Raw genomic sequence first — 27,354 nt, forward strand, 5'->3', positions numbered from 1 at the left:
CATTCACCAGATAGAAGGTGTATAACTTCACAAACATTGATACCCTTTCTTATGTCTTGGTCCCCATTTCCCTCCCTCTGCTCCGCCCCTCGTCTTGTTTTTCCCCCTTCCCTATCCAATTTCAAATAACCAATTAAACACATATTAAATGAGGTTTTATTCTCAGTTGTTTTTATTTTCTTTTCTTCTTGTTTGTCAGGGGAGGGAAAAAGGGCCACAGAAATGGAGGGACAAATGGGGAAGGAAGGCAGCAGTGGGACCTACTAGACATGATATTGAAAATGAACTCTGAGAAGGAAAAACTGGGAGACTGTGAGGGAGGGGGTGACATGGTGCAAAAAGAAATGTACTCCCTATCTGACTTATGAAACCCCTCTGTACATCACCTATTGCTATTATAACAATAAGAAATAACAATAAAAATATGTCTTCTCTCACTCCCTGAGTTGAAGGTGCATATTTTCTTTTATGGTTGTTGTTTTGCTGGGGATGAATCACTCATGTTAGTCAAGTGTATCACCACCAAGCCACAATTCCAATCAGGGAATATTATTGTAAGCATCAAGGGGAGACAGATCACATTCAAATTCATTCTCATTGAATTTCTCCTAAGTACTGGAGATTCAAATTGTTGTTCCCATTTGATAGATGTGACAGCTGAGGTACAGAGATGCTAAGTAACTTCCTCAAAACCTAGGACTGGCTAATGTAGTGCTGTTATCAAAGCCAAGTCTTCCACTCCCAGATCATCCAGACATCAAAATATCTTTCTAATTGTAACTGCCTATAATTCAAGGGAGAAGCATTCGTGTTTTCTAAACATCAGTGTCAGAGAACGATCCATGGCAGTGAAACCTTTGAAGGAATTATAAGCTTAGTGTGGAATCTGGTTTACTCTTTGTTTTCCATTTCTTACAGGATGAAGATATGCATTTTAAAGAAAGTGATATCTATGCCATGGCTAGAACATCTAATCTTAATGAAGAGCTTGGGCAGGTACGAGAGTCTGCCAGGGTTAGGAAAGGAGATAGAGGCTGAAAAGAAGACTCAAAGGAAAGCTCCTGCAAGCCAAAAAGCCAACTGAAGATAAAATGATCTGTCTTCTTACAGTGAAATTTCTCTTTACAGAAAAATTAACTTGGATTTCTGATTTTCTTAATTTTGATAGCTTCAAGTTTACTTTGAAGATCGCCGTATAGTTTGACTACCAGCATGTAACATAGAGGAAAGAATGTCCTTCAAAAGACATAAAATATTAACTAAACACGTAATAGAAAAATATTGAAGAGTTCTTTTGAGCCAAGAAGTTTTTTTCTTTCTTAAAACTTCACATATTTGGGGGCCAGGAGTTTGACCCAGGTTCGATTCCTCGGTACCACATACCCAGAAAAAGCAGGAAGTGGTGCTGAGGCTCAAGTGGTAGAGAAAGTTCAAGTGGTTGAGAAAGTCCAAGGACAGTGCTCAGGACCTGAGTTCAAGCCCAGGACTGGCCAAAAAAATGCTTCATATGTTTTGAGGATTTAGAGAGAACGAGCATCATCTTACTATCTTTGCTCTGTAAGCATACTTTAAACTTACATGCTCTCTCATATTCGCTTTTTTTTTCTTTAGGTAAAATACTTATTTTCTGATAAAACAGGAACTCTTACCTGCAACATTATGACATTTAAGAAATGTACCATTGCAGGTATAATTTATGGGTAAGTGCATTCATTGCTGTGTGTGTGTGTGTGTGTGTGTGTGTGTGTGTGTGTGTGCTGGTAGTATACCATATTTTTTAGGAAATCCATTTTTCTTAGCATGAATTAGTTTTTATTTACTCTAACACCTGAATTTCTAATACCATAGCTATTTCTGAATGAGATTGAAATATAGTGTAGCTGAAATGGAAACTTACAGTTGTTAAAAAATGTGGTTTATGTCCAAAACTCTCCTAGCAGAGGATTACAGTAGCTCAAACCCTAGATACATAAGGCCATATAGGATGAATCCAAATTAATAGTCCTCCAGGACATGGAAACAAGAGCTTAATTGTAAGTGACTGTTATTCTTTATGTATTATGTTTTTCTCTCTTCTCTTGTGTTGCCCTTTGGTTAATCTCATATTGTTACTGTATCCCACTTTGTTACCTGGTATATTATATAGATGTTTACCTGTTTATTTGAAATAGGAGGGGAAAAACAAGGGAAGGGGGGGAAATGGGGACAAAAACGTGAGAAGAGATATCAATGTGTGAGAAGTAATGCACCCTCTATCTGGTGAATACAACTGTAACCCCTCTATACATTGAAATAAAAAAAATAACATTTCTAGACCCAGAAATAGAACCACATACCTTTGTATTTGACAAAGAAGCCAAAGATATACAGTGGAACAAACACAGTCTATTCAATTATTGGTGCGGGCAAAACTGGGCAGCCACATGCAGAAAACTAAAAATTGACCCTAGCCTTTCACCATGCACAAGCATTAACTCAAAGTGGATTAAAGACCTCAATGTCAGACCAGAAATTGTGAAACTGCTACATGATAGAGTAGGAGAGACACTGGAACTCATAGACATAGACTGAACAGAATTCCAGGGTCACAACTGATTGGAGAGAGACTTGATAAATGGGACTACCTAAAAATAAAAAGTTTCTGTACAGATAAAAGCATAGTCACAAAAGTAGAGAGACACCCAACCAACAGGAAAAGATATTTACTAATAATACATCTGACAAATGCTTAATATCCAGTATCTACAGGGAACTCAAGAAACAAATCCCCCCAAACCCAACAAGCCATTCAATAAATGGGCAAGGGAACTAAAGAGAGACTTATCAGAAGAAGAGATTAAAATGGCAGAAAAACATATGAGAAAATGTTCATCATCCATGGTCATAAAGGAAATGCAAATAAAAACAACCCTAAGATACCACCTTACCCCAACAAGAAATGCCAAGATTTTGAACTCAGACAATGACAGTTGCTGGCAGGGTTGTGGAGAAGAAGGAACCCTACTACACTGCTGGTGGGATTGTAAACTAGTTCAGCCACTCTGGAAAGCAGTGTGGATGTTTCTTAAAGAACTGAAAATAGATCTTCCCTACGATCCCGCCATACCACTTCTGGGCATCTACCCTGAACATCATAACCCAAGATATGATAAGGACACCTGCTCAGCTATGTTCATCTCTGCACTATTCACAATAGCCAGGCGATGGAAACAATCCAGATGCCTTACTTCAGATGAATGGATACAGAAAATGTAGTATATATACACATTGGAATTCTACATAGCCAACAGACAAGATAAAATAATAGCATTTGCAGGGAAGTGGATGAATCTAGAGCTAATCATGTTGAATGAAATAAGTCAAGACCAAAGGAACAAAAGGCGCATGGTATCCTTAATATGTGGCTATTAGATCCAAAGAGTACAAGAGCGAGGACTCAATATTTGCATACCCCAAACTATGGACATGGTAATGGAAATACATTGTAGAGCTGAACTTTTTTGAGTTACTGTGCAAGATTTTTTTTTCTCTCACGCTGTCATTTGTAATATGTTTTGTGAGAATTCCTTGGGATTAAAGTTTTGGTTAACTTGAAAACCTGTTTTTCCTTACAAACTCAAATCTGTGAGCTTGGTACCAAGTCCAGGTATAATATTCCTATTGGAAGCCATACTTATATTTTCTTGTAAAGTGCTTTTGAATTAATGAAATATTAGCATAATTGTGTAAAAAAATTTAAAAAAAATAAAAAATGTGGTTTATATACAAATTTATATATAAGAATTCCTGAAGTTTGAGACTGATAGTCTTTTGTGCACTTACGTATGTCCCCTCTTGTGTTCCCTGTTTTTCCTTTAGGGATCACTCAGATAACAGTGAAGACTACCCAAAATGCAGGTATAGAAAATTTTCCTCTCTATTCTTCCTCTTTTTCCTTGTGAACAATTTTAATTTTTTTCTGGTACTGAGGTGTGAAGTCGTGTTCTTGTTTAGCTTTTCTCACTTAAAGGTGATGCTCAACCACTGGAGTCACACATATCTCCACACATAGCTTTTTGCTGCTTTATTGGAAATAAGTCTCTCGGAGAGGTCTGCCTGAGATGACTTTGAACTCTGAGCCTCAGATCTGAGCTTCCCAAGTAGCTAGTATTGCAACTGTGAACCACCAGTGCCTGGCTGTACCTTTCTCTTCTCTATTGCTCAGATGGAGCTCCTAGAAAGCATCCCTGGACAGATCTTTTCTGTGTGGTATTCAAAGAAGAATGTATAGTTTTGATACTTTCTTACCAAGGGCTTATAACTACAGGCTAAGTTGCCCTCATGTGAAATGCTTGGGAACAAAAGTATTTCAGATTTTGAAATTTTCTCCACATTTGTTTATATACAATGAGATAACTTTGGGATAGGACCCAATCTAAACACAAAAATCCATCTTTCTTTCATATACATCTTGTACACCTAGTCTGAAAGTAATTTTATACCATTTTTAGATTTTAATTGACATATAAGTGCAACACATACTTATGGAATATAGTGTGCTCTTTTAATACATGTACATAATATGTAATGATCAGATCAGAGTAACTGATAGATGCATCATTATAACATTCACTGTTTCTTTATGTTGAGGATACTCCTTCTATCTGTATTAAATTACACAAGAAATTATTTGTGACAACAGTCACCCTCTTGTGCTGTAGGATAGTATGATTTAATCCCTATTATTATGTTTTTAGATAGCTTTAAATATAATTTTGTATATGAAGAAAATTTCCCTGATGTGAACATTATCTACCTATGGCATCATAGTGAGATTCAAAAAGTTAGAATTTCAGGGCATTTCAGATTTTAGATTTTGGTATTAGGGATGATCAACCTGCATACAACTTTCAAAGCAAATACAAGCATCTGGTATTAAAACCAAAAGTGTGTTTCATTTAACAAAACTTGTAAATTTTTTTTCTATAAATCTGTCAACTCTAGTTTTGATCCTCCTTAAAACGTAAGAGGAAGGAATATGTTTGCTTTAGATCCTTTTGACATTAACTGGTCCCATCATGAACATCTTGTCAAGAGTAATCTCATGCCAGTCACTGATGGCTCACACCTGTATCCCTAGCTACTTAAGAGGCTGGGATCTGAGGATCATGGCTTGAAGCCTGCCCAATCAAGAGAGTCCATGGGAGTCTTTATCGCTGGGTAACCACCAAAATATCAGAAGTAGATAGTAGCTCAAATGATAAAGTGTCAATGTTAAGCAGAAAAAGTTGAGAGAGTGAGTTTAATTCCCAGTAATGGAATAATAACAATAGTAATAATTTTCTCTCCTTTCTTATAGTCAGACTTCACCTTCTTATGAATTTAATGACCCTGCATTATTAGAGAACTTTGAGAAAGGCCATGTAAGTCTGTTGTTCTCTCCCTAAATTCTGTTATCTCACATAAATTAATATATGTACTAATTAAATACATATATTAAATGCAGATGTATACATGGTTTTCAAAAGGTACAATTTCCTGAATCCAGGAAGAGAGAGCCATGATTTTTGGGGTGGAGTTCAATGGGACAGGTTATAGCTAAATAAAGAGAAGAAGGGGGGGCAGGAGTTTTGGCCTAATGGTAGAGTGCTTGCCTAGCACGTATGAAGACCTGGATTTGATTCCTTAGTACCACATACATAGGAAAAAGCTGGAAGTGGTGGCTCTAGTGGTAGAGCACTAGCCTTGAGAAAGCTCAAGGACAGTGCTTAGGTCCTGAGTTCAAGACAGGACTGGCAAAAAAAGAGAGGAAGGATGGGTAAACATAGAAATAATATTCATGCAGTTATGTAAAAATGGAACTAAGAAATTAGAGGGAGAAGAAACTTACTAGTTCCGTTCCTTTTATTTTTTAGCCCACAGAAGGATACATAAAAGAATTTTTTACCCTGTTATGTGTGTGCCACACAGTTATTCCTGAGAGAGAGGGAAATAATATAAACTACCAGGCTTCCTCACCAGGTAGGTATTATGTGTGAGGGAAAATGGACAGGTCATGCTAGTTGGTGGTAGGGCCTCCCATGTCTTCCTTGGCTTCTGCCTTTCTCCATCTCTGGGATTCTCACAAGTTACAGTATCTTTGAGCTGCTCTTCAGGCCCTGAGGTTACCCCAGAGATGCCCTAAGGAGGCTGGAATACTACTTATAGTTTGAGACTCAGTGATATGTTTGGCTTTAATGATAATACATCAGAGGTCAAGGCCCCTCAACATTTTATTGGCATGCTGGCACTGAGAATAAATAAGGTTGCCTTGAGTAGTACTTCTATCAGTGTGATAGTTTCATCTTAGCACAACTAAAAGAGGCCCTCTTTGACCAGACATGCTCTTTCATGAACACACTGGTTTCCAGGAAAGTTGGATAAGTTCACTTGGATAAAAAAAAAAAGCCAGAACTCTCCCTCCTCCTTTCTCTCTCTCTCTCTTTCTGTTAGAGCTTGAAGTCAGGGCCAGGTAACCCTCCCTTACCTTTTTAGCTCAAGGCTGGTGCTATATCATTTGAGCCACACCTCCAATTCTAGCTTTTTGTTGGCTAATTGGAAATAAGAGTCTCATAGACATTTCTGCTTAGGCTAGCTTTTTACTACTTTTTACTTCCTCAGATCTCAGCCTTCTGAATAGCTAGAATTACAGGCATGAGCCACCAATGCCTCAGTATAAAAAGCCATGTTCTGTATGAAAATACACAAAGGGTCTGTCATACACATGCATGCACAAACACATTCACTGAAGTGTGGTATACTCAGGGGAGAATTCCAGTGGTGTACTGTCTTTGAAAAACTAGCTTACAGCTTAACAGAATGAATACCCAAAAGCTGGAACATTTGTTGTGGAAGGTCAATAGGAAATGGGGCAGACAAATGGAGAAAGACAAGTGAATATAGTCAAAATATTGAATGTACATATGTGAAAATGGAAGCAGGTAACTTGAGAGGATGGGTTGGGGAGATGGGGAAGAATGAGGAAAAGGGAGACTAGGAGTGTGGCCTAGTGATAGCGTGCTTACCTAGCATGCATGAAGCCCTAGGTTCGGTTCCTTGGTACTACATACATAGGAAAAGACAGAAGTGGTGCTGTGTCTCAAGTGGTAGCGCATGAGCCTTGAGAAAGCGCAAGGACAGTGCCCAGGCCCTGAATTCAAGTCCCAGGACTAGGAAGAAGAAGGAGGGGGAGGAGGAAGAGGAGAAGGAAAAAGGAAGGAAGGAAGGAAAGAAGAAAGAAGAGGGCAAGGGTGGCATTGGCCAGGAAGTATTGTACTCATAAACTGACATGTTAAATTGAAATCCTTTGTACAACTATTTAAGGATGATTTGAAAAAGTGAGGTAAAAAAGAAGTAACTCCAAATTGTGCATTGGTGATGGTGGTGGGGAGTTGGATATTTTTGGTGTTAATATTTTTTCTTTCTTTTTTAGTTTCCTCTAAACATCCTTATTATTTTAGTCTATTAGTTTATTTCACTAGCCTCAGTTGTACAAAGGGATTTCAGTTTTCTCTGAAGTTTAAAAACCTGTTTGTACTAGTTCAATGATTTTTTACACACTTTAAAGTAAAACATAATGAAGTTTTTTTCTAAAATAAAAAAACATCTTAAAAGATGTTGAAAATTTGACATTATATTTCAGTGCAAGAGGATGGAAATCCGTATTCAATTTATTGTGCTGTCAAAATATTTGTTCAGTCTCTATTAATGCAATCTATTTATTAACAGATGAGGCAGCTTTAGTGAAAGGAGCAAAAAACCTTGGGTTTGTTCTCACCACCAGAACACCTTACTCTGTCACCATAGAAACGGTGAGTAGGACAGTGCTGGATGCTTCACATAGACCTGGCTTTCTCCTGGAAGCAACTGGGAGTTGCACCTGGCTTGACCCCTTGCTCACCATCATTCTTAGGGACCTTTCCTGCACCTCTCATGTGTTCCTCAGTTCTGTTGTACATACTGGATGGTCCATTGGAGGATTCCAGGAGTTATTATACACAAGGTAATTTAAATGCATGTCCAGAACACAGAAAATACACAACTCAAGTCATAATCCAAAGAATTTAAAATCATCAGATCATCAAGAAATATCTAGCTAGGCATTTATGGTTCATACCTGTACTCCTAACTATTCAGGAGACTGAGAGCTGAGGGCTAAAGTTCAAAGCCAGCCTGTTCAGGAAAGGCCATGAGACTCTTTATCTCCAATTGACTACCAAGAAGCCAGAAACAGAGGTGTGGCTCATGTAGTAGAGAGCTAGCCTTGAGCACAAAAGCTCAAGGACAGCCTCTAGTCCCTGAATTCAAGTCTCAGTACTGTAATAAAAGAAAAAAGAATAAAAAGAAAAATTGCAGGAATACTGTCAGGTGTCCAAGGCTCATTTAGTCAATGAGACAATTAGCAGATAGCAATGGATGGATGAATGGAGCTTGAACTGAAGGTCTCATACGCTCACTTGGCTTTTTAGCTTAATGCTTGAAAAGCATCTCCTCTTCTGGCCTTTTAAATTTATTTACACTAAATTAGTTGTACAAAGAGGTTGCAGTTCCACTAATCAGGTTATAAGTATAATGCTTCTTGGTCAATGTCACCCCTTCCTTTCCACTTCAAACTGTGACAATCAGATTTAACAGTGTGAATTCCCTGTTGAAAAAGAAATGCTTCTGTGCTAAATAGATGTAGGTAGAAAGCTTTGTGCTTTCACTGCCCACCTCACAGGTGGCAAAGAGTCCTTTTTTTGGAGGGGGACACCTGAATTGCTGGCCCTGCAAGTAGTGCTTTTACGAGAGGCTGGTGCGGTGATCAGATTTGCAAGAAAATTTATATTCTGAAAGAGATAAATATTTAGAGGGTAAAATGTCTTTTCTTTTTTCTTTTTTTTTGGTGGGTCATGGGGCTTGGACTGGGCCTGGGTGCTGTCCCTGAGCTCTTCAGCTCAAGGCTACCACCCTACCCTTGAGCCAAGCCCCACTTCTCATTTTCTAGAGATTAATTGGAGATGAGCCTCAGGTCCTTTTGTGCCCGGGCTGGCTTTGAACCTTGATACTCAGATCTCAGCCTCCTGAGTAGCTAGGATTACAGGAGTGAGTCACCATGCCTGGCTTAAAATGTCTTTTTTTTTTGACCACAGGAGTGAATTAATTTGCAAAATGAAAATTTTGTTTCTCAGTTAAGAATGTGTTGTTTTATCTTTTTTCAGATGGGAGAAAGCTTCACTTTTGAGATCCTTAATGTCCTAGAATTTTCTAGGTAAGCTACCTCCTCATACAGTTCATTTATGTTTACAATTCATTCTAGCTGGGATCTGCTAACAGAAACCACACTTCAGTGCAGAGCCAGGAAAGTCTAGCCTCTGCCTTGAAATTTCACTCCAGCTCTCAGCTTTTCAGAAAACTTTTCAGGCCAGGCTCCCCTTTGTTGGTGTCTTAAGGGTCTATAGCACTTGTTAAGGTCATAGTTGTATTTCACTCTGTAGTTACCTAACTGCCTCACCACCAGGCTGTAAGTCTCTGAAGACAGGAAGTGCCCCCCCACAAAGTGTCTGGTGTCCAGGAAGTGCTCCCTAAATATTGTATGACATGGTAGATGTTGAAAAGCATTTTCACAGATAAATTTTTTTAAAGTCATCAGTGAGTTCTTTTCTTCCCTCCTTCCCTCACTCCTTCCCTCCCTCTCTCCCTTTCTTCCTTTTGGTGCTGATATCAGGGCTTGAACTCAGGGCCTCATACTTGCACTTAGCTTTTTCACTGAAGGCTTCCAACCACAATCCTCAGGTCTCAGCCTCCTGAGTAGCTAGGATTCCAAGTGATAGCCACTGGCATCAGCTTTTTATTTTTTTAAAGGAAAAATGGTGTGTCCAGGTCCTTCTCTCTTACACTTCACTGCGTCTGCTTTAGCAGCTACATATGGTTCATCAGAGCTCGTTGTGATGTTAATTTCACTGAGCTTTGCATAAGCTCATAAAGTCACATCTGATACATCTGATCATTTCTATTGTGGATTCTAATAATGTAGATAAGGACATAGTGAAGTAGACAATTAGCTCCTCCCAAAGCCAGATTATTCTTAAATGGCACTGTTTTCTAACATCATTATATTAAAAAAAAATGAACCATTGCAAGTTCCAATTTCTCCCCTTATACACACACCCAGGAAAGCGTTTCTTTTATTTTTATGACAATAAAATATATCTCAGAGGTCATTTTAGCTTTCCTCTTTCTTAATAGTTGGGATACTACTTCTAGATCAATCCTTGTATATTATCAAAATGTGGGTATAACTCAGTAGAGCTGTGAAAACTTGGAAGAGGCAGCCAGGGTATATTCACTCTTTGATAGATATAGCTTAATCCAAGGCCCTGGGGAGATTTTTTCTGGTGTCCAGAAACACCCTGGGATCGATGTGGTGCCAGTATTTAAGAGTGAGAATGCAGTATATGGGCTTGGAGAATCTCAAGTAGGCTTCACTGGGTCTTTTTGGAATTTGATTTTTTTCTAAATGAGGCATAGTAGTTATTCTCAGGAAATGGTTATCTGTTTTGTGGGTTTTTTTCATATTCTCATTTTTACTTTTAATTTCTACTTTTATTATTATTAAGTAGTTCATTGTTTCTTATTTATAATCCTTATGTTTATTATGGCATAACTACTTATCAAAATAATAAAGGTTAGAATGTCTTTCGTTCTGTGTGTGTGTGTGTGTGTTAGCACCATCTACTGAAGAACATGAAAACCAATGATACTTTTAAAAATATTGTTCTAGTAACAGGAAAAGAATGTCTGTAATTGTCAGGACTCCCATGGGCCAGCTACGGCTCTACTGCAAAGGGGCAGTAAGTATCAAGATTCCATGCTCACTCAGCGGCGTGCACCACTGGGACTTGGCTGGTAACATACTTTGTATTATACTGTTAGATATTTGCCATTATTCATCTGTTTCCTGTGTTTTGCTATCGGTTTGGCTTTTTTATTTTTTTGCCAGTTCTGGGGCTTCGGCTCAGGGCCTGAGTTTTGTCCTTGGGCATTCCTCAAGGCTAGTGCTCTACACTTGAGCCACAGCATCACTTCCGGCTTTTTCTGTGTATGTAGTACCGAGGAATTGAACCCGGCTCTTTGTGCATGTTAGGCGAGCACTCTACTACTAAGCCATGCTCCCGGCCTCTGGCTTTTTTTTTTTTTTTTTTTTTTTTTTGGTGCAGGTTCTGGGGCTTGAATTCAGGGCCTGGGTGCTGGTCCTGAGCTACATTTTGCTCAAGGCTAGCGCTCTACCACTTGAGTCACAGCACCACTTCGGCTTCTTCTGAGTGGCTTACTGAAGATAAGGCTTTCTTGCCCAAGCTGGCTTCAAACTGTAATCTTCAGCCTCCTGAGTAGCTAGGATTAGAGGTGGGCCACTGGCAGTCAGTGTTGTTTAGCTGCCTTGTATAACCTACCAGATGTAAATGGACTTGTCATTTGAACCTCACATAGCTGGAAGCATTTGTAGCCCGGTTAGCAATTATGAAATTTTAGCTAGCGTAGACTGATTCAACTTTAAAAGCTTACCTCTGAGCTCATTCTGGAATTGCCCTTTCTTGTGGCTGCTCTAACTCCTCACACTGCTTACAACTAACAAACAGCATTGAAAATTTGGATTTGAATCCTTGTATAAGATATTAATCATATGGAGTCTTTCTTTAAAAAATAATATAGGATACAGTGATTTATGAGAGACTTTCAAAGAATTCTGAATTTGTGGAAGAGACATTAAGCCATCTGGAATGTTTTGCAACAAATGGTAAGTGAAGGTTCTCTAGAGTAGTTTTGGAAATCATGTTTTGTTTTGTTTTGTTTTGTTTTAAAAAAGAGTATTTATTAAGTAGTTATACAAAAGAGTTTCAGCTCCAGAACTCAGGTTATGAGTACAATGCATTTTGGTCAATATAACTTCTAACCTCTAACCATTCCCTTCTTTCTCTACTCTGTCCCTACCTTCAATTTTCACACAGTGTACATTGGATATAATGACTGTGGAAATACTGCTCTTAAATTATAACCCAGATGTTTGTCACTGATGTTTGCTGGCCCTAGGGACCTCATTTGTATCTGTGATTGTATAATCATCTGTTCGTGTAAAAGTAAAGGGTTTCTCAAATAGTGTTAATTCATGATTCTTATTTTCCCCTTTTTCTTCCTTCACCTTTTCTATGTTTAGGAACAAATCCTAAAATATGTATTTTAACTATATGTTCCTGTGTTTTCAGCTGTGTCAGGTTATTTTCTCACAAATTGTATAAGGAGCTTGGTCAAGGAAATCAAAGACTTTCCAGGATGTGAAGTTGGCTACTTCACATATCTAACTCCAGAAGCTGATATAGTTGATATTTCTTGTTATCTTCTCCTTATTTCTTATTTCAATTTACCATCCATGTTTCAGGAAATTGAAATCCCAGTGACTGAGGATTTTTTGTTTTGTCAGTCGTGGGACTTGAACTCTGGGCCTGGGTGCTGTCCTTGAATTCTTCAGCTCAAGGCTAGTGCTCTACCCCTTGAGCCACAGCGCCACTTCTGACTTTCTAGCAGTTAATTGGACCACAGTCCTCAGATCTCAGCCTCCTGTGTAACTAAGATTACAGGCATGATCCACCGGTTCCCAGCTGACTTGGTGTTTTGTTTTGGTTTGGTTTTGCCAGTCCTCGAGCTTGAACTCAGGGCCTGAGCACTGTCCTTGGTTTTCTCAAGGTCAGAGCTCTACCACTTGAACCACAGCATCGCTTCCAGCTTTTTCTACGTATGTGGTACCAAGGAATCAAACCTGGGTCTTTGAACATGCTAGGCAAGTCCTCTACCACAAGGCCAAACTCCTGGCCCTTAGAATATATTTTGAATTATCTTCAAGTAGTTTGTTTAAAGGCGTTGCCATTGAACACAGAAGTTTATGATACAATAAAACGATCATTGTCATCCCTTTCAACATTTTTCCCATCCTACCCTTCCCTTCACTTTAAAGTTTTGTAGAATATGCATTCAATTTTGTTTTTGGTTTTGGTTTTGGTTTTGCCAGTCCTGGGCTTGAGCTCAGGGCCTGAGCACTGTCCTTGGACTTTCTCAAGGCTAGAGCTCTACCACTTGAGCCTCAGCACCACTTCCGGCTTTTTTCTATGTATGTGGTACCGAGGAATCGAACCCGGGTCTTCGTGCATACTAGGCAAACACTTTAACCACTAGGCCAAACTCCCAGCCCGTGCATTCAATTTTTATTGCATTCTCCTTACCTTCATCTCTTCATTTGTCTATCCCTATGACAAAGTTTTCAACAAGAACAATGTTCACTAAAAGTTGGCAGAGATGTTGAAAAGCAAGGTGTAATATCACGTAAAAGTAAAATCACTAACACTGGGAGAGCTATGGTTCTCTTTCATGTTCGCCTTTCAGTTTACCTGCTCTTCTTATTCAACCACTGTGCCCAGCCTGAAAATGTAAATATTTTATGCTACATTGTAACTTGGATGTCATATTGCAATCTTTTTCTTTCATCCATCCATCCCTCTCTCCTTCCTTCCCTTCTTCTGTTGCTTTCCTTCTCCTTTTCTCTCTCTTCCCCTCTCTATCCTTTTCTCTCTTTCCTTCCCTCCCTTCTTCCCTCTCTCTTCTTCTTTCTTTCTTTCATTTTATGTCAGTATTGAGTCTTGAACTCAGAAACTCTTACTCTTGCTGGGCATTTTTTCACTCAAGGCTGGTGTTCTACCACTTGAACCATATCTCCACTTCTGGCTTTTTGTTGGTTAACTGGAGTTAAGAATTTCATGGACTTTTCTACCTGTGATCCTCAGTTATCAGCCTTCTGAGTAGCTAGACTTATAGGGGTGAGCCACTGGCACCTGACTCCATTGGATTCTTAAAACATAGATGTGCTGTAGACAGGCTGAAATATGTAGAAACATACAGGACCTATATTACAATTAAACACAAAGCAGAGCAGAAACTGTGTATGTATTCTAAAGACAGTTTAATTTCTAACAAATCTTCAAGTATGAATATTTTTTCTGAGTTGTTCAAGTATAGTACACGTAGTTTTTAAAAAAAAAAAAAAAAAAAACTTCTCACAGGCTTAGAGCATGGCCTACCGATAGAATGCCTGCCTAGCATGCGCGAAGCCCTCAGTACTCTACTGAAAAATAATTAAAACAGAAAAAGCTGGAGGTGCCAGTAAGGATACAGCATCTGCCTAGCATGTACAAAGTCCTGGTTCTCACACACTGGTACTATCCAAGTACAGTAGATTTATGCCTGCCATGCTAGTTGATCAGGAGGCAGAGAATGGGAACCTTGCAATGTGAGAACAGCCTCAGTTCATCTTAATCAATAAAAGCTGGACACGATGGCATATACCTCTCATCACAGCTGCTCAGAAAGCACAGACAGAAGGACTAAATCCCAGATTGGCCTGGGGAACCAATGGGAGACCCTATTCAAAAAAATAAAGCAAAAAGGACTTGGAGGCATAGTTCAGATGTTAAAGCACCTTCCTTGTAAGTTCAAGGCTCGGACCTCAAACTGTAGTTAGTATGACCAAACCAAACCAAACCAAAAAAAAAAAAAAAAAAAAGCAAAAATGAAAAATCAGAACTGCCAAAAAATTTAAAGAAGAAAATACTTTTGGAATTTTTTCCCTCTGACGTGTGGTCATTAATCATAGGATTGTGTCATGCCATGTTGTTGCCTGCAGGTCTGAGAACTCTTTGTGTGGCCTATACTGATTTAACTGAGGAAGAATACCAGCACTGGCTGCAGGAGTATGAGAAAGCCAGCACCAACTTACAAGACCGAATTAAAAAGCGGGAGGAGTGCTACAATCTCATTGAGAAGGTAACTCAGCCAAGATAACACAGGAAGGAAACCCGCCTGTGGATGTAAAATTATTGAAAGTTTGTGGAGTTTCCTTCAGCTATATCAAACTATCTTTCTGAATCATATTCTGAAATTGCTTCAGTCTTGTAGTCTTTTTTTCATATATTTTTTGTTGTAATTAATAGAAGGGTTACATAATATTTGCCAGATAGAAGGTGCATTAATTCCCATACATTGATACCGTTGCACATGCTTTGGTCCCCATTTCCATCCCCCCCACCCCCCACCCCTCATCTTGTTTTCCTCCCTTCCCTATCCAATTTCAAATAACCAAATACAAATATATCCGATATATCAGGTAACAAAGTGAGATACTGTAACAATATGAGATAACCAAGGGACAGCAAAGGAGATGAGAGATAACATAGTACATTAAGTACAACAATCATTCATTATATGGCTTATGTTTCTATATCCTAGAGATCCTTTCATTTAGCGTCCTACTATATGGCCTTTTATATCAAGGTTTTGCTCTATTGCAAGTCTCTGCTAGGAGAGCCCAAGGTTTCTACTGATTATAACAAATGAGGGAAACCATTGAGCCTAAGTTCCTTTGAGTCTGGCTTTCTTCACTTAATATGATTTTTTTTAAGTCTTTCCATTTCCTTACAAATGGGGCAATATCATTCTTTCTGACAGCAGCATAGAATTCCATTGTGTACAAATACCACATCTAGTTGATCCACTCATCAACTGAGGGACATCTAGGTTGGTTCCATATCTTTGCTATGGTAAATAGTGCTGCAATGACATTATTGTGCTAGTGGATTTAGTATGTCCTTGTTTCTGGATAATTGAGCAAATACCAAGTAGTGGAATTGCTGGGTCATAGGGGAGCTCTATGTTTAGTCTTTTGAGGAACTGCCATACTGCTTTCCATAGGGGTTGAATGAGTTTGCACTCCCACCAACAGTGTAGTAGTGATCCCTCCTGGCCACATCCCCTCCAGCATCTGTTGTTATTAGTTTTCTTGATCCTGGCCATTCTAACTGGAGTGAGGTGGAATCTTAGAGTTGTTTTGATTTGCATTTCTTTTTTTTTTTTTTTTGCCAGTCCCGGGCTTGAGCTCAGGGCCTAAGCACTGTCCTTGGACTTTCTCAAGGCTAGAGCTCTACTACTTGAGCCTCAGCACCACTTCTGGCTTTTTTCTATATGTGGTACCGAGGATTCGAACCCGGGTCTTCATGCATGCTAGGCAAGCACTTTAACCACTAGGCCAAAGTCTCGGTTTGATTTGCATTTCTTTTATGACCAGAGATGTTGAGCATTTCTTCATGTGTCTATAGGCCATTTTTGTTTCTTCTTCAGAGAAGACTCTCTTTAAGTCTTTGGCCCATCTTTTAATGGGATGGTTGTTACTTTGAAGATTAGTTTTGGAGTGATTCAATTTTTTGAGCTGTTGATATATTTTAGATATGAGGCCTTTGTCCGTTGTATGGTTGGTGAAGATCTTCTCCCACTCTGTTGGCTTCTTAATTAATTTACTAGCTATGTCCTTTGCCATACAAAAGCTCTGCAGTTTAATGCAGTCCCATTTATCCAAACTATCACTGATTTGTTGTGTTTCTTGGTCCTTATTAAGAAAGTTTCGACCTGTGCCAAGGAGGCCTAGTGTATTTCCTATTCCTTCTTGTAAAGTTTTCAGTGTGTCCTTTTTTACCTCCAGGTCTTTGATCCATTTGGAGTTAATTCTAGTACAGGATGACAAAGAAGGATCCAACTTTAGTTTTCTGCAGTTGCTTAACCAGTTCTGCCAGCACAACTTGATGAAGAGGCTATCTTTCTTCCATTCTATTTTTTTGGCTCCCTTGTCAAAGATTAGGTGGCCATAGGTCTGTGGTTTAATATCTGGGTCTTCAGTTCTATTCCATTGGTCTTCAGGCCTGTTCTTGTGCCAGTACCAAGCTGTTTTGATAATTATAGCTCTGTAATAGAGTCTAAAGTTTGGTATTGAGATTCCTCCTGAGCTGTTCTTTCTGTAAGAAGTGTTTTTGCTACACGGGGTCTTTTATTATTCCATATGAAATTTTGGATTGCCTCTTCTATGTCTTTAAAGAATGACATAGGGATATTGATGGGTATTGCATTGAATTTGTAGATAGCCCTTGGCAAGATTGCCATTTTTATGATGTTAATTCTTCCAATCCAGGAGCATGGGAGGTTTTTTCATTTCCTCAGTTCTGCTTTAATTTCCTTTTTCAGGATTTTAAAGTTTTCATCAAAAAGGTCCTTTACATTCTTGGTTAAGGTAATTCCTAGGTACTTTATTTTCTTTGAGGCTATTGCAAAAGGAGTTGCTTTCCTGATTGTTGCCTCATTCCTCTCACTGTTGGTGTAGAGGAAGGCAGTTGATTTTTGAGGGTTAATTTTATACCCTGCTACCCTTCCAAAGTTTTGAATCATCTCAAGGAGCTTGGGAGTAGAGTCTATAGGATTCTTTAAATACAGAATCATGTCATCTGCAAAGAGGGATAGTTTTACTTCCTCTTTCCCTATTTGGATCCCCTTTATGCTTGCTTCTTGCCTTATTGCACTGGCTAGGAATTCTAATACTATGTTAAAGAGGAGTGGAGAGAGTGGGCATCCTTGTCTCATTCCTGATTTTAGAGGGAATGGCTTTAGCTTTTCGCCATTAAGTATAGTACTAGCTGTGGGTTTGTCATACACAGTCTTTATTATATTGAGGAATGTTCCATGGATTCCTAGTTTCTCCAGAGCTTTTAACATAAAGGGGTGTTGGATCTTGTCAAATGCCTTTTCTGCGTCTATTGAGACAATCATGTGATTTTTGTCTTTGCTCCTGTTGATGTGTTGAACTATATTAATTGATTTGCGTATGTTGAACCAGCTTTGCCTCCCTGTGATGAACCCTGTTTGATCATAGTGTATAATTTTTTTGATGAGTTGTTATAGACGGTTGGCCAGTATTTTGTTGAAAAGTTTTGCATCGATGTTCATCAAAGAAATAGGTCTATAGTTCTCTTTCTTTGATGAATCTCTGTCTGGTTTGGGGATGAGGGTTATACTGGCTTCATAGAATGAGTTTGGTAAAGAACCTTCATTTTCAATTTCGTTGAAGAGCTTGAGGAGTATTGGTGTGAGCTCTGCTTTGAAGACCTTATAGAATTCAGCTGTGGATCCATCTGGCCCTGGGCTTTTCTCAGGTGGAAGTTCTCTTATTGCCATTTCTATTTCAGAGCTTGAAATAGGCCTGTCTAGTTAGGTTAGTTCTTCTTGGTTCAGTGTGGGTATGTTAATATTGGCTAGGAATTCATCTATTTCTTCTAGATTCTCAAATTTGTTGGCATAAAGGTTTGAGAAGTATTCCCTCATGATACTCTAGATCTTGGTAATTTCTGTTGTGATATTACCATTTTCATCTGCGATTTTGTTTATTTCTGTATGCTCCCTTCTTTTTTTGGTAAGATTTGCTAAGGGTTTGTCAATTTTGTTAATTCTTTCAAAGAACCAACTCCTTGTTTTGTTGATTCTTTCTATAGTTTTTTTGGATTCCAATTCATTCAATTCTGCTTTGATTTTAATAATTTGCCTCCTTCTAGTGGGATTAGGGTTGGTTTGTTGCTCTTTTTCCAGGAGCTTAAGGTGAGACATTAAATTGTTGGTTTGCGATTTTTCCAATTTGTTATTGTAGGCACTCAGAGCTATAAATTTTCCTCTGAGTACTGCCTTTGCTATGTCCCAAAGGAGCTGGTATTTTGTGTGCTCCTTTTTGTTGAATTTCATAAACTGTTGGATTTCTGTTCTGATCTCTTCGATGACCCATTGGTGATTCCACAATGTGTTGTTCAGTCTCCATGAGTTACAGGGTTTTCGTTGGTGGAGATGTGTGTTCAGTTCCAATTTGATGCCCTTGTGGTCTGAGAGAGTGCAGGGAATAATTTCAGTGTTTCTGAATCTGTCCAGGTTTGTTTTATGGCCTAAAATGTGGTCTATTTTGGAAAATGTTCCATAAGCTGCTGAGAAAAATGTATATTATGTTGTTGCTGGGTGGAATAATCTGCAGATGTCTGTTAGATCTAGTTGGTCTATATAGTTGTTCAATTCTAAGGTTTCTCTGTTGAGTTTTTGCCTTGTTGATCTGTCCAAAAGTGAGAGTAGTGTGTTAAAGTCACCAACAATCACTGTGTTTCAATCTATGTATGGTCTCAGTGAAAGTAAAGTTTGCTTGATGAAGTTCAGAGCTCCGGGATTCGGTGTGTAGATATTTAGGATGGTTATGTCCTCCTGGACGAAAGATCCCTTTAGTAGTATGTAGTAACCTTCTTTGTCTTCTTGTAGTCTTTTTTAAAATATTTATTTATTTTGCCAGTCCTGGGCCTGAGCACTGTCCTTGGGCTTTCTTAAGGCTTGAGCTCTACTACTTGAACCTCAGCACCACTTCCAGCTTTTTTCTATGTATGTGGAACCCAGGAATCGAACCCCCATCTTCCGTGCATGCTAGACTAGGCCAAACTCCCAGGCCCTTGCAGTCATTTTTGTACTTCTTCCCAGTCACAACTTCATAACACTCCTTAGGGAACAATAAGCTAGAATAATGTGTAATGCAGGGTCTGGTATACACTTTTTTAAAATTTTTTCTAGTCATGAGGCTTCAACTCTGGGCCTAGGCACTGTCCCTGAGCTTTTTAGCTCAAGGCTAGCACTCTACCACTTGAGCCACAGCTCCACTTCCGGTTTTCTGGTGGTTAATTGGAGATAAGTCTCTTGGGCTTTTCATGCCCAGTCTGGTTTTGAACTGTGATCCTCAGATCTCAGACCTCTGAGTACTTAGGATTACAGGTGTGAGCCACCAGCACCTGGCAAGCCTCTGTCCTTATATATGTGTGTTTTTATGTGTTCTGTATTGTTCCATTCTTTATGTTGAAGACACACATTCTGTATCACAATTAGCATGTGTGTGCTGCAGGCTTGAATCATGAACTTTTCACATGACACATTGGGAGCACTTTTTCTTCATATCTTGAGTAGCCTTATGAGTTTTATTTAATGCACTTTGAAATGGATGTGTTGTGGGTTCTTTTTCTCCAGGGGAGTGTCATGAGTTGGAGTGTTACTATGAAGTCAACAGTGAATTTGTTTTAACTAGAGCCTGTGAAATTTCATTGGTCTTTGGAAAATCTTGTTTTAGATTCTTGGCTTTTTCTGTTCCTTTGGGCCAATAAATGCTGTATCTTATTCTTGCATATGTTTGACCAGAACATAGCCTTGTGGGAGCATCTCTTTTTCAAAACCACTGGGGTATCTTCTGGCTCTCTTCCAAGCTCTGAGGCCAATGGCTCTTTGCTTCTTGAGCATTTTTCCCCTGGGGAATCATAAGATTTTACATTCTTTTCTGTTGGGGGAAGGGCAATGGAGATAATTTCTATATTTGAAATCAGTAGTATCATTAAGTATATTGTAACATATAACTGTACATGTTTGCACAACCATCAAACAATGAAAATAGAATAGTTTCAATATTTCCCACAAAACCCCATGACCACTATTATTTACCCTGTTTCCCCATTTCTCCACTTCTAGCCCTATACAACTATTTCTAGCCCTATGCTTTCTATTTCTAGAGATTTGCCTCTTTCAGACAACTGAAATTATGAGTGGAATTGTATGATATGGATTCTTCAGTTACTTGCTTCTTTTTTTGTTCTCATTTTTTTTGCCAGTCTTGAAGATTTACTCAGGGCCCGAGCAGTGTCCTTTCTCAAGCTAGTACTCTGCTACTTGAGCCACAGCACCATTTCCAGATTTTTCTGTGTGTGTGGTACTGAGGAATCAAATCCAAGTCTTCATGCATGCTAGGCAAGCACTCTACCACTCGGCCAAAGTCCTGGCCCCTTGTTCTCATATTTTGGAATTTATTTTGGCAAATATTACTTTATACGATTAGAGGTTCATAGGCATTGTGCCTTTGTGTTCCTTCCCTAAGAATATCCTCCTTTGGATTCACTGTGGTGAATGCCTAGAGTTCTATATGACTTGCTCCTTTCACCTGGCTTACTACCTTCATGGTTTATCCATATTGTAGCAGATATCAGTACTTAATTCCTTTTCTTTCCTGAATAATACTCAATTAGAAGGATGTACCATTTTTAACCATGTAACTGTTCACGGACATTTATGTTATTTCTACTTCATAGCTATTATGAATAATTCTATCATGATCACTTGTGCAAGTTTTCAAGTAGGCACATACTTTCATTTATCTTGGGTGTATGCCTTGTAACTACATAGGTAATCATTTGTGTAGCTAGCAGACTTGTTTTCAAAGTGGCCACAAAATTGTACATTCTCAGTCCTAGCATAAAGGTTTCAAGTTTTTCCCATCCTCACCAACTGCTATTACTGTCTTTTTATTGATTATAATCATCCTACTGGCTATAAAATAATATGTCACTATGGCTTTAAGTTCATTTCTTTAGTGATTAATATTGAGTATCTTTTTATATGTGTATTTATTAATCATATGTCTTCCCTGGGTAAATGTCTATTAAATTCTATGACCATTTTGGGGGGTGTGCTGGTCCTGGGGGCTTGAACCCATGGCTTAGGTGCTATCTCTGAGCTTTTTTCTCAAGGCTAGCACTCTACAACTTGAGCCAAGCTCTACTTCAGGCTTTTTTGGTGGTTAATTAGAGAGAAGAGTCTCATGGACTTTCCTGCTTAGGTGGGCTTAGATCTCAGCCTAAAGTAGCAAAGATTACAGATGTAAGCCATTGGCACCTGGCTTATAACACTCTCTTTTATACTTGACAATTTTCTTTCCTTAAAGTATGCTTTATCTGAAATGAATATGGTTACCTTGCCTTTTATTTGTGTTAGGGTTGTACAATATCTCTTTCCCCATCCCTTTACTTTTATGTGTCTTTATCCTTAGTGTAAATTTCTTGCCAATAAGAATGTCTGCATGCTGGACTGCTCACACTGTAGTAAAAACTTAAAAATGGGCCAGGAGGTTGGCCTAGTGGTAGAGTGCTTGCTTAGCATGCACGAAGACCCAGGTTCAATTCCTCGGTACCACATACATAGAAAAAAAGCCAGAAGTGGTGCTGAGGCTCAAGTGGTAGAGCTCTAGCCTTGAGAAAGCCCAAGGACAGTGCTCAGGCCCTGAGTCCAAGCCCCAACTGGCAAAAAACAAGAAAACAAAACAAAAAAACAAAAACCTGGGGCCAGGAGTTTGGTCTAGAGGTAGAGTGCTTGCCTAGCATGCATGAAGACCCAGGTTCAATTCCTCGGTACCACATACATAGAAAAAAGCCGAAAGTGGTGCTGAGGTTCAAGTGGTAGAGCTCTAGCCTTGAGAAAGTCCAAGGACAGTGCTCAGGCCCTGAGCTCAAGCCTGGGACTGGCAAAAAAAAAAAAAAACACCTTAAAAACAGAATAGAAAAGCATGTGAACACACTAAAGAGTGTATAAATAGTTAGCCTATATATCTAAATTTTTCCTAATTCATTCCATTTTAATCTGCAATTAGAAATACAAAAACAAAAGTCTCTCTCAAAAAACCTGTAGGACTTTATGCTGCTTGGAGCTACAGCCATTGAGGATCGTCTTCAAGCCCGTGTTCCAGAAACAATATCAACTTTATTGCAAGCAAACATAAGAATATGGGTGTTGACAGGAGATAAACAAGAAACTGCAATTAACATAGGTACTACATGTCAAGAAAGTTTTGGGATTTTTTTTATTCTGTTATTTGCACTTGAACCCAGGGCCTGGGTGCTGTTCCTTAGTTTTGCTGCTCAAGGCTCTCACTTCACTCTATTAGTTAAGCCACAGCTCCCAGTCTGACTTTTTGTGGGTAATTGGAGAGTTTTCTGAGTAGGTTGGCCTCAAGCCTCAGTCTGCCCCCTCTCAATTTTTCCAGTAGCTAGGATTGTTGACCTGCATGAGTCCCTGACACTCAGCTCTTTACGTCTTTGGAAATGCAATGAGGAGAGTGGTGGTTGAGAATCATGAGCTTTGTGATTAGAAGGACCAAAGTTTGAGCCCAAGTCTTTCACTGTACATTTATAAACTTGGAGCTTTGAGGATATGTTACTCAGCATTCCAACTTTCTCATTACATTGAAATAATCACAATACATCCATGGGGTACAACTAAACAAGATGGTGCTTGCTCTTTCTGAAGTATTTGGGCAGAGTGAAGACATTGTAAATGCTACCCACTGCTTGCCTAAATATAATGGCAATTTTGAGTGTCATTTGAAATCACTGAACAATAATCATATGCAGGGTGGATCCTGGCTAAGGATTTAGTAGGAATTGATAGGCTAGGATTGGTTTGTGACAATGGTCACAGATGAAAACAGACAGTAGTTACATGCCTGTTTTCAGACCAGCATTGCATTCTGTTACCTTTTGAGAGCTTCTGATAACATGCTTCAACAATGAACTTATGCTGTGTGTCCTAATTAGTCACATGCTGTGACAGTTAGTGTTCCAATACAGGTAGAGATCCCCAGACCAAAAAGGTGAAACCAAAGACAGTCGAAAACCTGAGATATTTTGTATGCCAACATGATACCACAGAGGGAAATTCTGCACCTAATCTCAGATGCACTATAAAATACTACATAAGCCTGGTTCCAGTGGCTACGGTTTGTAATCCTAGTCAGTCAGAAAGCTGAGGTCTGAGAATTTAGGTTCAAAGCCAGCCAAAATAGGAAGGTCTACAGTTAATCAGCAAAAGGCTGCAAGTGGAGAGAGTGGCTCAAGTGGTAGAGAGCTACCTATAAGTGAAAAGGCTGAGGGACAGCAGGGCCTGAGACTAAGCTCCAGTACCAGCACACACAAAAAATACTATATAAAAATTATCTTTAGGTTATATAACAGATACATGAAACATAAATGTAAAATAAAACATATTGAAAGACGCTGCAATTCTTTGAAGTTTACGGTCTCTGACTTGGAGAAACCACTGCAGTATTGCAACCAAGGAAGCAAAAATATGCAGACTTTGAAACACAAATTGAATTTAAAGGTCATTTTATTTAATGGAAAGAAAGAAGCTTGCATTAGGAAGTTTTAGATTATCCAACAGTGAATGAAAAGGACAAAAATTTCAGTCTGTTTTCCTCATACTTGAACAGACTGCAAGAAAGTAGGCAAGCAGACATTCTAAATCTCTAGCAAGCAGAGGTCACTTTTGGTTCTTTGCACTATCTGTACGGTTTGGGAAAGCTAAAGGAATCATACTATATATATTTCCGCTTAAAACTGAATTCTCATTGACCAAGATACTTATAAACTGATACTTATAAGAATAAATATAGGATATTAATATCTAAAGGAATTAAGTTCCAACCTACAGAAAACTAATTTATGTGAAGAGTTAAATCCTTAGAGAAATTTTCTCAAAGGCTGGGTGTGGTGGCTCATGCCTGTAATTCTAGCTATTCAGGAGGCTGGTTCAAAGTCATCCAGCACTAAGACCTTATCTCCAATTAACTACTAGAAAAGCATACATGGCTCTGTGACTCAAGGGGTAGGGTGGAAGCCTTGAGCTGGAGAGCTCAGGGACAAGGCCCAGGCCCAGAGTCCAAGCCCCATGACCAAAAAAACCCAAAAGTCTCAAAGGAATAATCAGTTATTAATGTGCAAAAGTTTATTTTACGAACTACTTTATCATGGTGGCTTATGACTACAATCCTAGACTTAAAAGTTATAATAAGCCGGGCATTGGTGGCTCTTGCCTACAATCCTAGCTGCTTAGGAAGCTGAGATTGAGAACTGCTGTTGGAAGCCAGTCTGGGCAGGAAAATCCATGAGACTTATCTCCAGTTAACCACCAGAAAACCAGAAGTGGAGCTGTGGCTCAAAGGTAAAGCATTAGCCTTGAGCAAAAAGTTGAGGGACAGCACCTAGGCCCTGAGTTTTAAGTCCCACAACTGACCAAAAAATAAAATTAAAAAATTTTTAAGTTATAATAAAATAGTCAGGCGCTGGTGGCTAGCTCCTGTAACTCTAGCTCCTCAAGTGGTTAAGATCTGAGGACTGAGATTCGAAGCCAGCTTGGGCAGGAAAACCCATGAGATTGTTATCTCTACAAACCACCAGAATCCTGGAAGTAAAGCTGTGGTTCAAGTAGTAGAGCACTAGTTTTGAGCAAGAAAGTTTAGGAACAGCCCATAGGCCCTGAGTTCAAGATATAGGACTGGTGTACACATGCAGAAGTTATCATAAAATAGAAGTCTAGAGAGTAGGCCCGTGGACAGCTTTGGAATTAAACACACAGCTGCATACACAAACCATCTCCTTAAGATGGTCATTCATTGTTGAACTTGTAAGAAGGAAGAGAAATGCTATTCTGCCTTGCTCCACGTTTTACAGACTTTGCTAATAGTATTAATCGTTGCCTGTTACTATTGTTCAACAGGATTCATTCCTTCCCATACCCAGTCCTATCCCTTCAGGAATGTTCTGGGGGGATAGGAGCGGAGGAAGCAACTAGCCAGTACTCGGCTCTTCAAATACCTGGTCCATTTTTTAAAAATCATTTCTTGTATGATGATAAACAATAATAAGGGCAGTGTATCTCAAGGAACAATTTCATTCTCCTCGTTAGAGATGTGCGTGTAATGAAGCTCTTCCCTTAACTAATCTTTACTTTCTTCTAATCCTACTTAGGAGTTTGTCCACAAGTCATAACAATGTTGAGATAGCAGCTTGATAGAGTAGAATTTGACTTCACATAAGAGTTGGAATTATTAAAAAGCATGAATTAAAGTGCATGTCTAGACAGATAATAAATGCCTCAGAAATGTTTAAGGTGCATCTTTATTCATTAGGAATAGTCACCTTCTAATACATTTCCATTTTAGTTGAATGTTAGATTAAAATGAACATTTTCATTCCTTTCTTTCTGTTAAGACCTTACTTAGTTTTTTTTGTTATAGGCTACTGGGCTTTGAAATAGCCACAGGGCAGCAGGGAGGTGGGTGGGGGGGTGCGGGTGAGGAGGAAGGGAAAGAGAGGGAAATGGAGAGAGACACAGAAACAGGGAGAGATGGGCAGAGACAGAGAGACAGAGAGACAGAGACAAAGACAGAAAGAGAGGGGAAGAGAGAATATAAAAGAGAAATACAGCAACTCAGGATCAGAGGATAGATCTTCCTGGCCAGGAAGATCTGAGAAATTCTTATTTTCCCCTAACTACCAAAAGTCAGAGGTAGAGCTCTGGCTCAAGCGGTAGTGCACTAGTCTTGAGCCCAAAAGCTAAGAGACAGTGCTCTGGTTCTGAGTTCAAGCCCCAGAACTAGAAAAAATAAAGGAAAAGAAAAAAAGAACTGTGAACAGATTTTTTTTTAATGCTTGTGGAAAACATTGAATGTTCAAATATGGAATGTTTTTCATTCTTCTTGCAGCCTATTCCTGCAAACTCATATCAGGGAATGTGCCTCGTATCCATATGAATGCAACTTCACTTGAGGTAAATGATTTAAAAAGAAGTAAAATCAATATGAATAAACTTGTTACTTGGGGGGTTATCTCACTCCTTCAAAACATATGTAAGATTACTTTTAATTCAGATCTAACTCGATTAGAAAGTCTTGCTTTTCCCTTAAGATTTTTTTTTTTGCCTCCCAGTCTTCAAAGTCTGTCAGGTTTCTGCTTCTTTCTGCCTCTGGTGAGTGCTCATGCTCCAGTCTATTTAAGACTTTTCCTTTGTTAGCACCCTGATGCTATACTGAATCTAGGATCCTTGATTCACCTACTCCAAAGATGAAGATCTAGGTGAAGAAGATGACAAATCTAGGTCAACTAAATATGAGTGAGACCATTTCAACTGACAAACCTGGCCACAGTGTTATGCACCTATAATCTCAGCTACTAGGAGGCAAAGATAGGAGGATTATAGTCTCAGACTGGCTGGAGAAAAAAACGTATTTGTGTCATATTTCAATCTAATTATTCCTTTTTTATTTTTGTGGGTAAGGGGGCTTGAACTAAGCCTGGGCCCTGTCCATGAGCTCTTCAGCTCAAGGTTACTACCCTACTCTTGAGCCAAGCCCCATTTCTCGTTTGCTAGAGGTTAATTGGAGATAAGAGTCTCAGGTTCTTTTGTGCGCGGGCTGGCTTTGAGCCTTGATCCTCAGATCTCAGCCTCCTGAGTAGCTAGGATTACAGGTGTGAGCCACCGTGCCCACCTATTCCTTTAAAAACAAAAAATCTGAGACTGGGACTTGAACTTACTACCTGATGCTTTTGCTGTTTGGCTAGCACTCTACCAGCTTAGCCAGGCCTCCATGTCAACCTAATTCTTATGCTTGCTTTGTCTCTCAGATGTTGATTTTTCTTGTGTTTTAGAATTACTTGTGAGAAGGCAAAACTTTAGAGCTCTTGCTCTAAAGGGACTAAAAAGTGCCTTATTCTGAGCCAAATAAGAGTGACCATGGCTCTAGAACATGGATTCAGATAACCCTGAGTGAGA

The 27,354-nt window shown here is 39.1% G+C and overlaps 1 protein-coding gene across 5 annotated transcripts in view; it reads left to right on the top strand.

Annotated features, from left to right (window-relative positions):
- Positions 1 to 27,354, top strand: part of LOC150057235 (phospholipid-transporting ATPase IB-like) — a 106,520-nt gene that overhangs the window by 34,397 nt on the left and 44,769 nt on the right. For all 5 annotated transcript variants that reach the window (XM_090342375.1, XM_090342377.1, XM_090342378.1 and 2 more), the window contains 12 exons: positions 919 to 996; positions 1,612 to 1,700; positions 3,859 to 3,897; positions 5,339 to 5,402; positions 5,895 to 6,000; positions 7,747 to 7,829; positions 9,219 to 9,268; positions 10,781 to 10,850; positions 11,710 to 11,794; positions 14,726 to 14,865; positions 22,435 to 22,573; positions 26,288 to 26,352. In XM_090342375.1, coding sequence (XP_090198501.1) covers positions 919 to 996; positions 1,612 to 1,700; positions 3,859 to 3,897; positions 5,339 to 5,402; positions 5,895 to 6,000; positions 7,747 to 7,829; positions 9,219 to 9,268; positions 10,781 to 10,850; positions 11,710 to 11,794; positions 14,726 to 14,865; positions 22,435 to 22,573; positions 26,288 to 26,352 — 1,008 coding nt within the window. The remainder of the gene's footprint in view (positions 1 to 918; positions 997 to 1,611; positions 1,701 to 3,858; positions 3,898 to 5,338; positions 5,403 to 5,894; positions 6,001 to 7,746; positions 7,830 to 9,218; positions 9,269 to 10,780; positions 10,851 to 11,709; positions 11,795 to 14,725; positions 14,866 to 22,434; positions 22,574 to 26,287; positions 26,353 to 27,354) is intronic.

The sequence above is a fragment of the Megascapheus bottae genome, chromosome 11 (assembly GCF_031878675.1).
Source record: "Megascapheus bottae isolate mThoBot1 chromosome 11, mThoBot2.hap1, whole genome shotgun sequence".
NCBI lineage: Eukaryota > Metazoa > Chordata > Mammalia > Rodentia > Geomyidae > Megascapheus > Megascapheus bottae.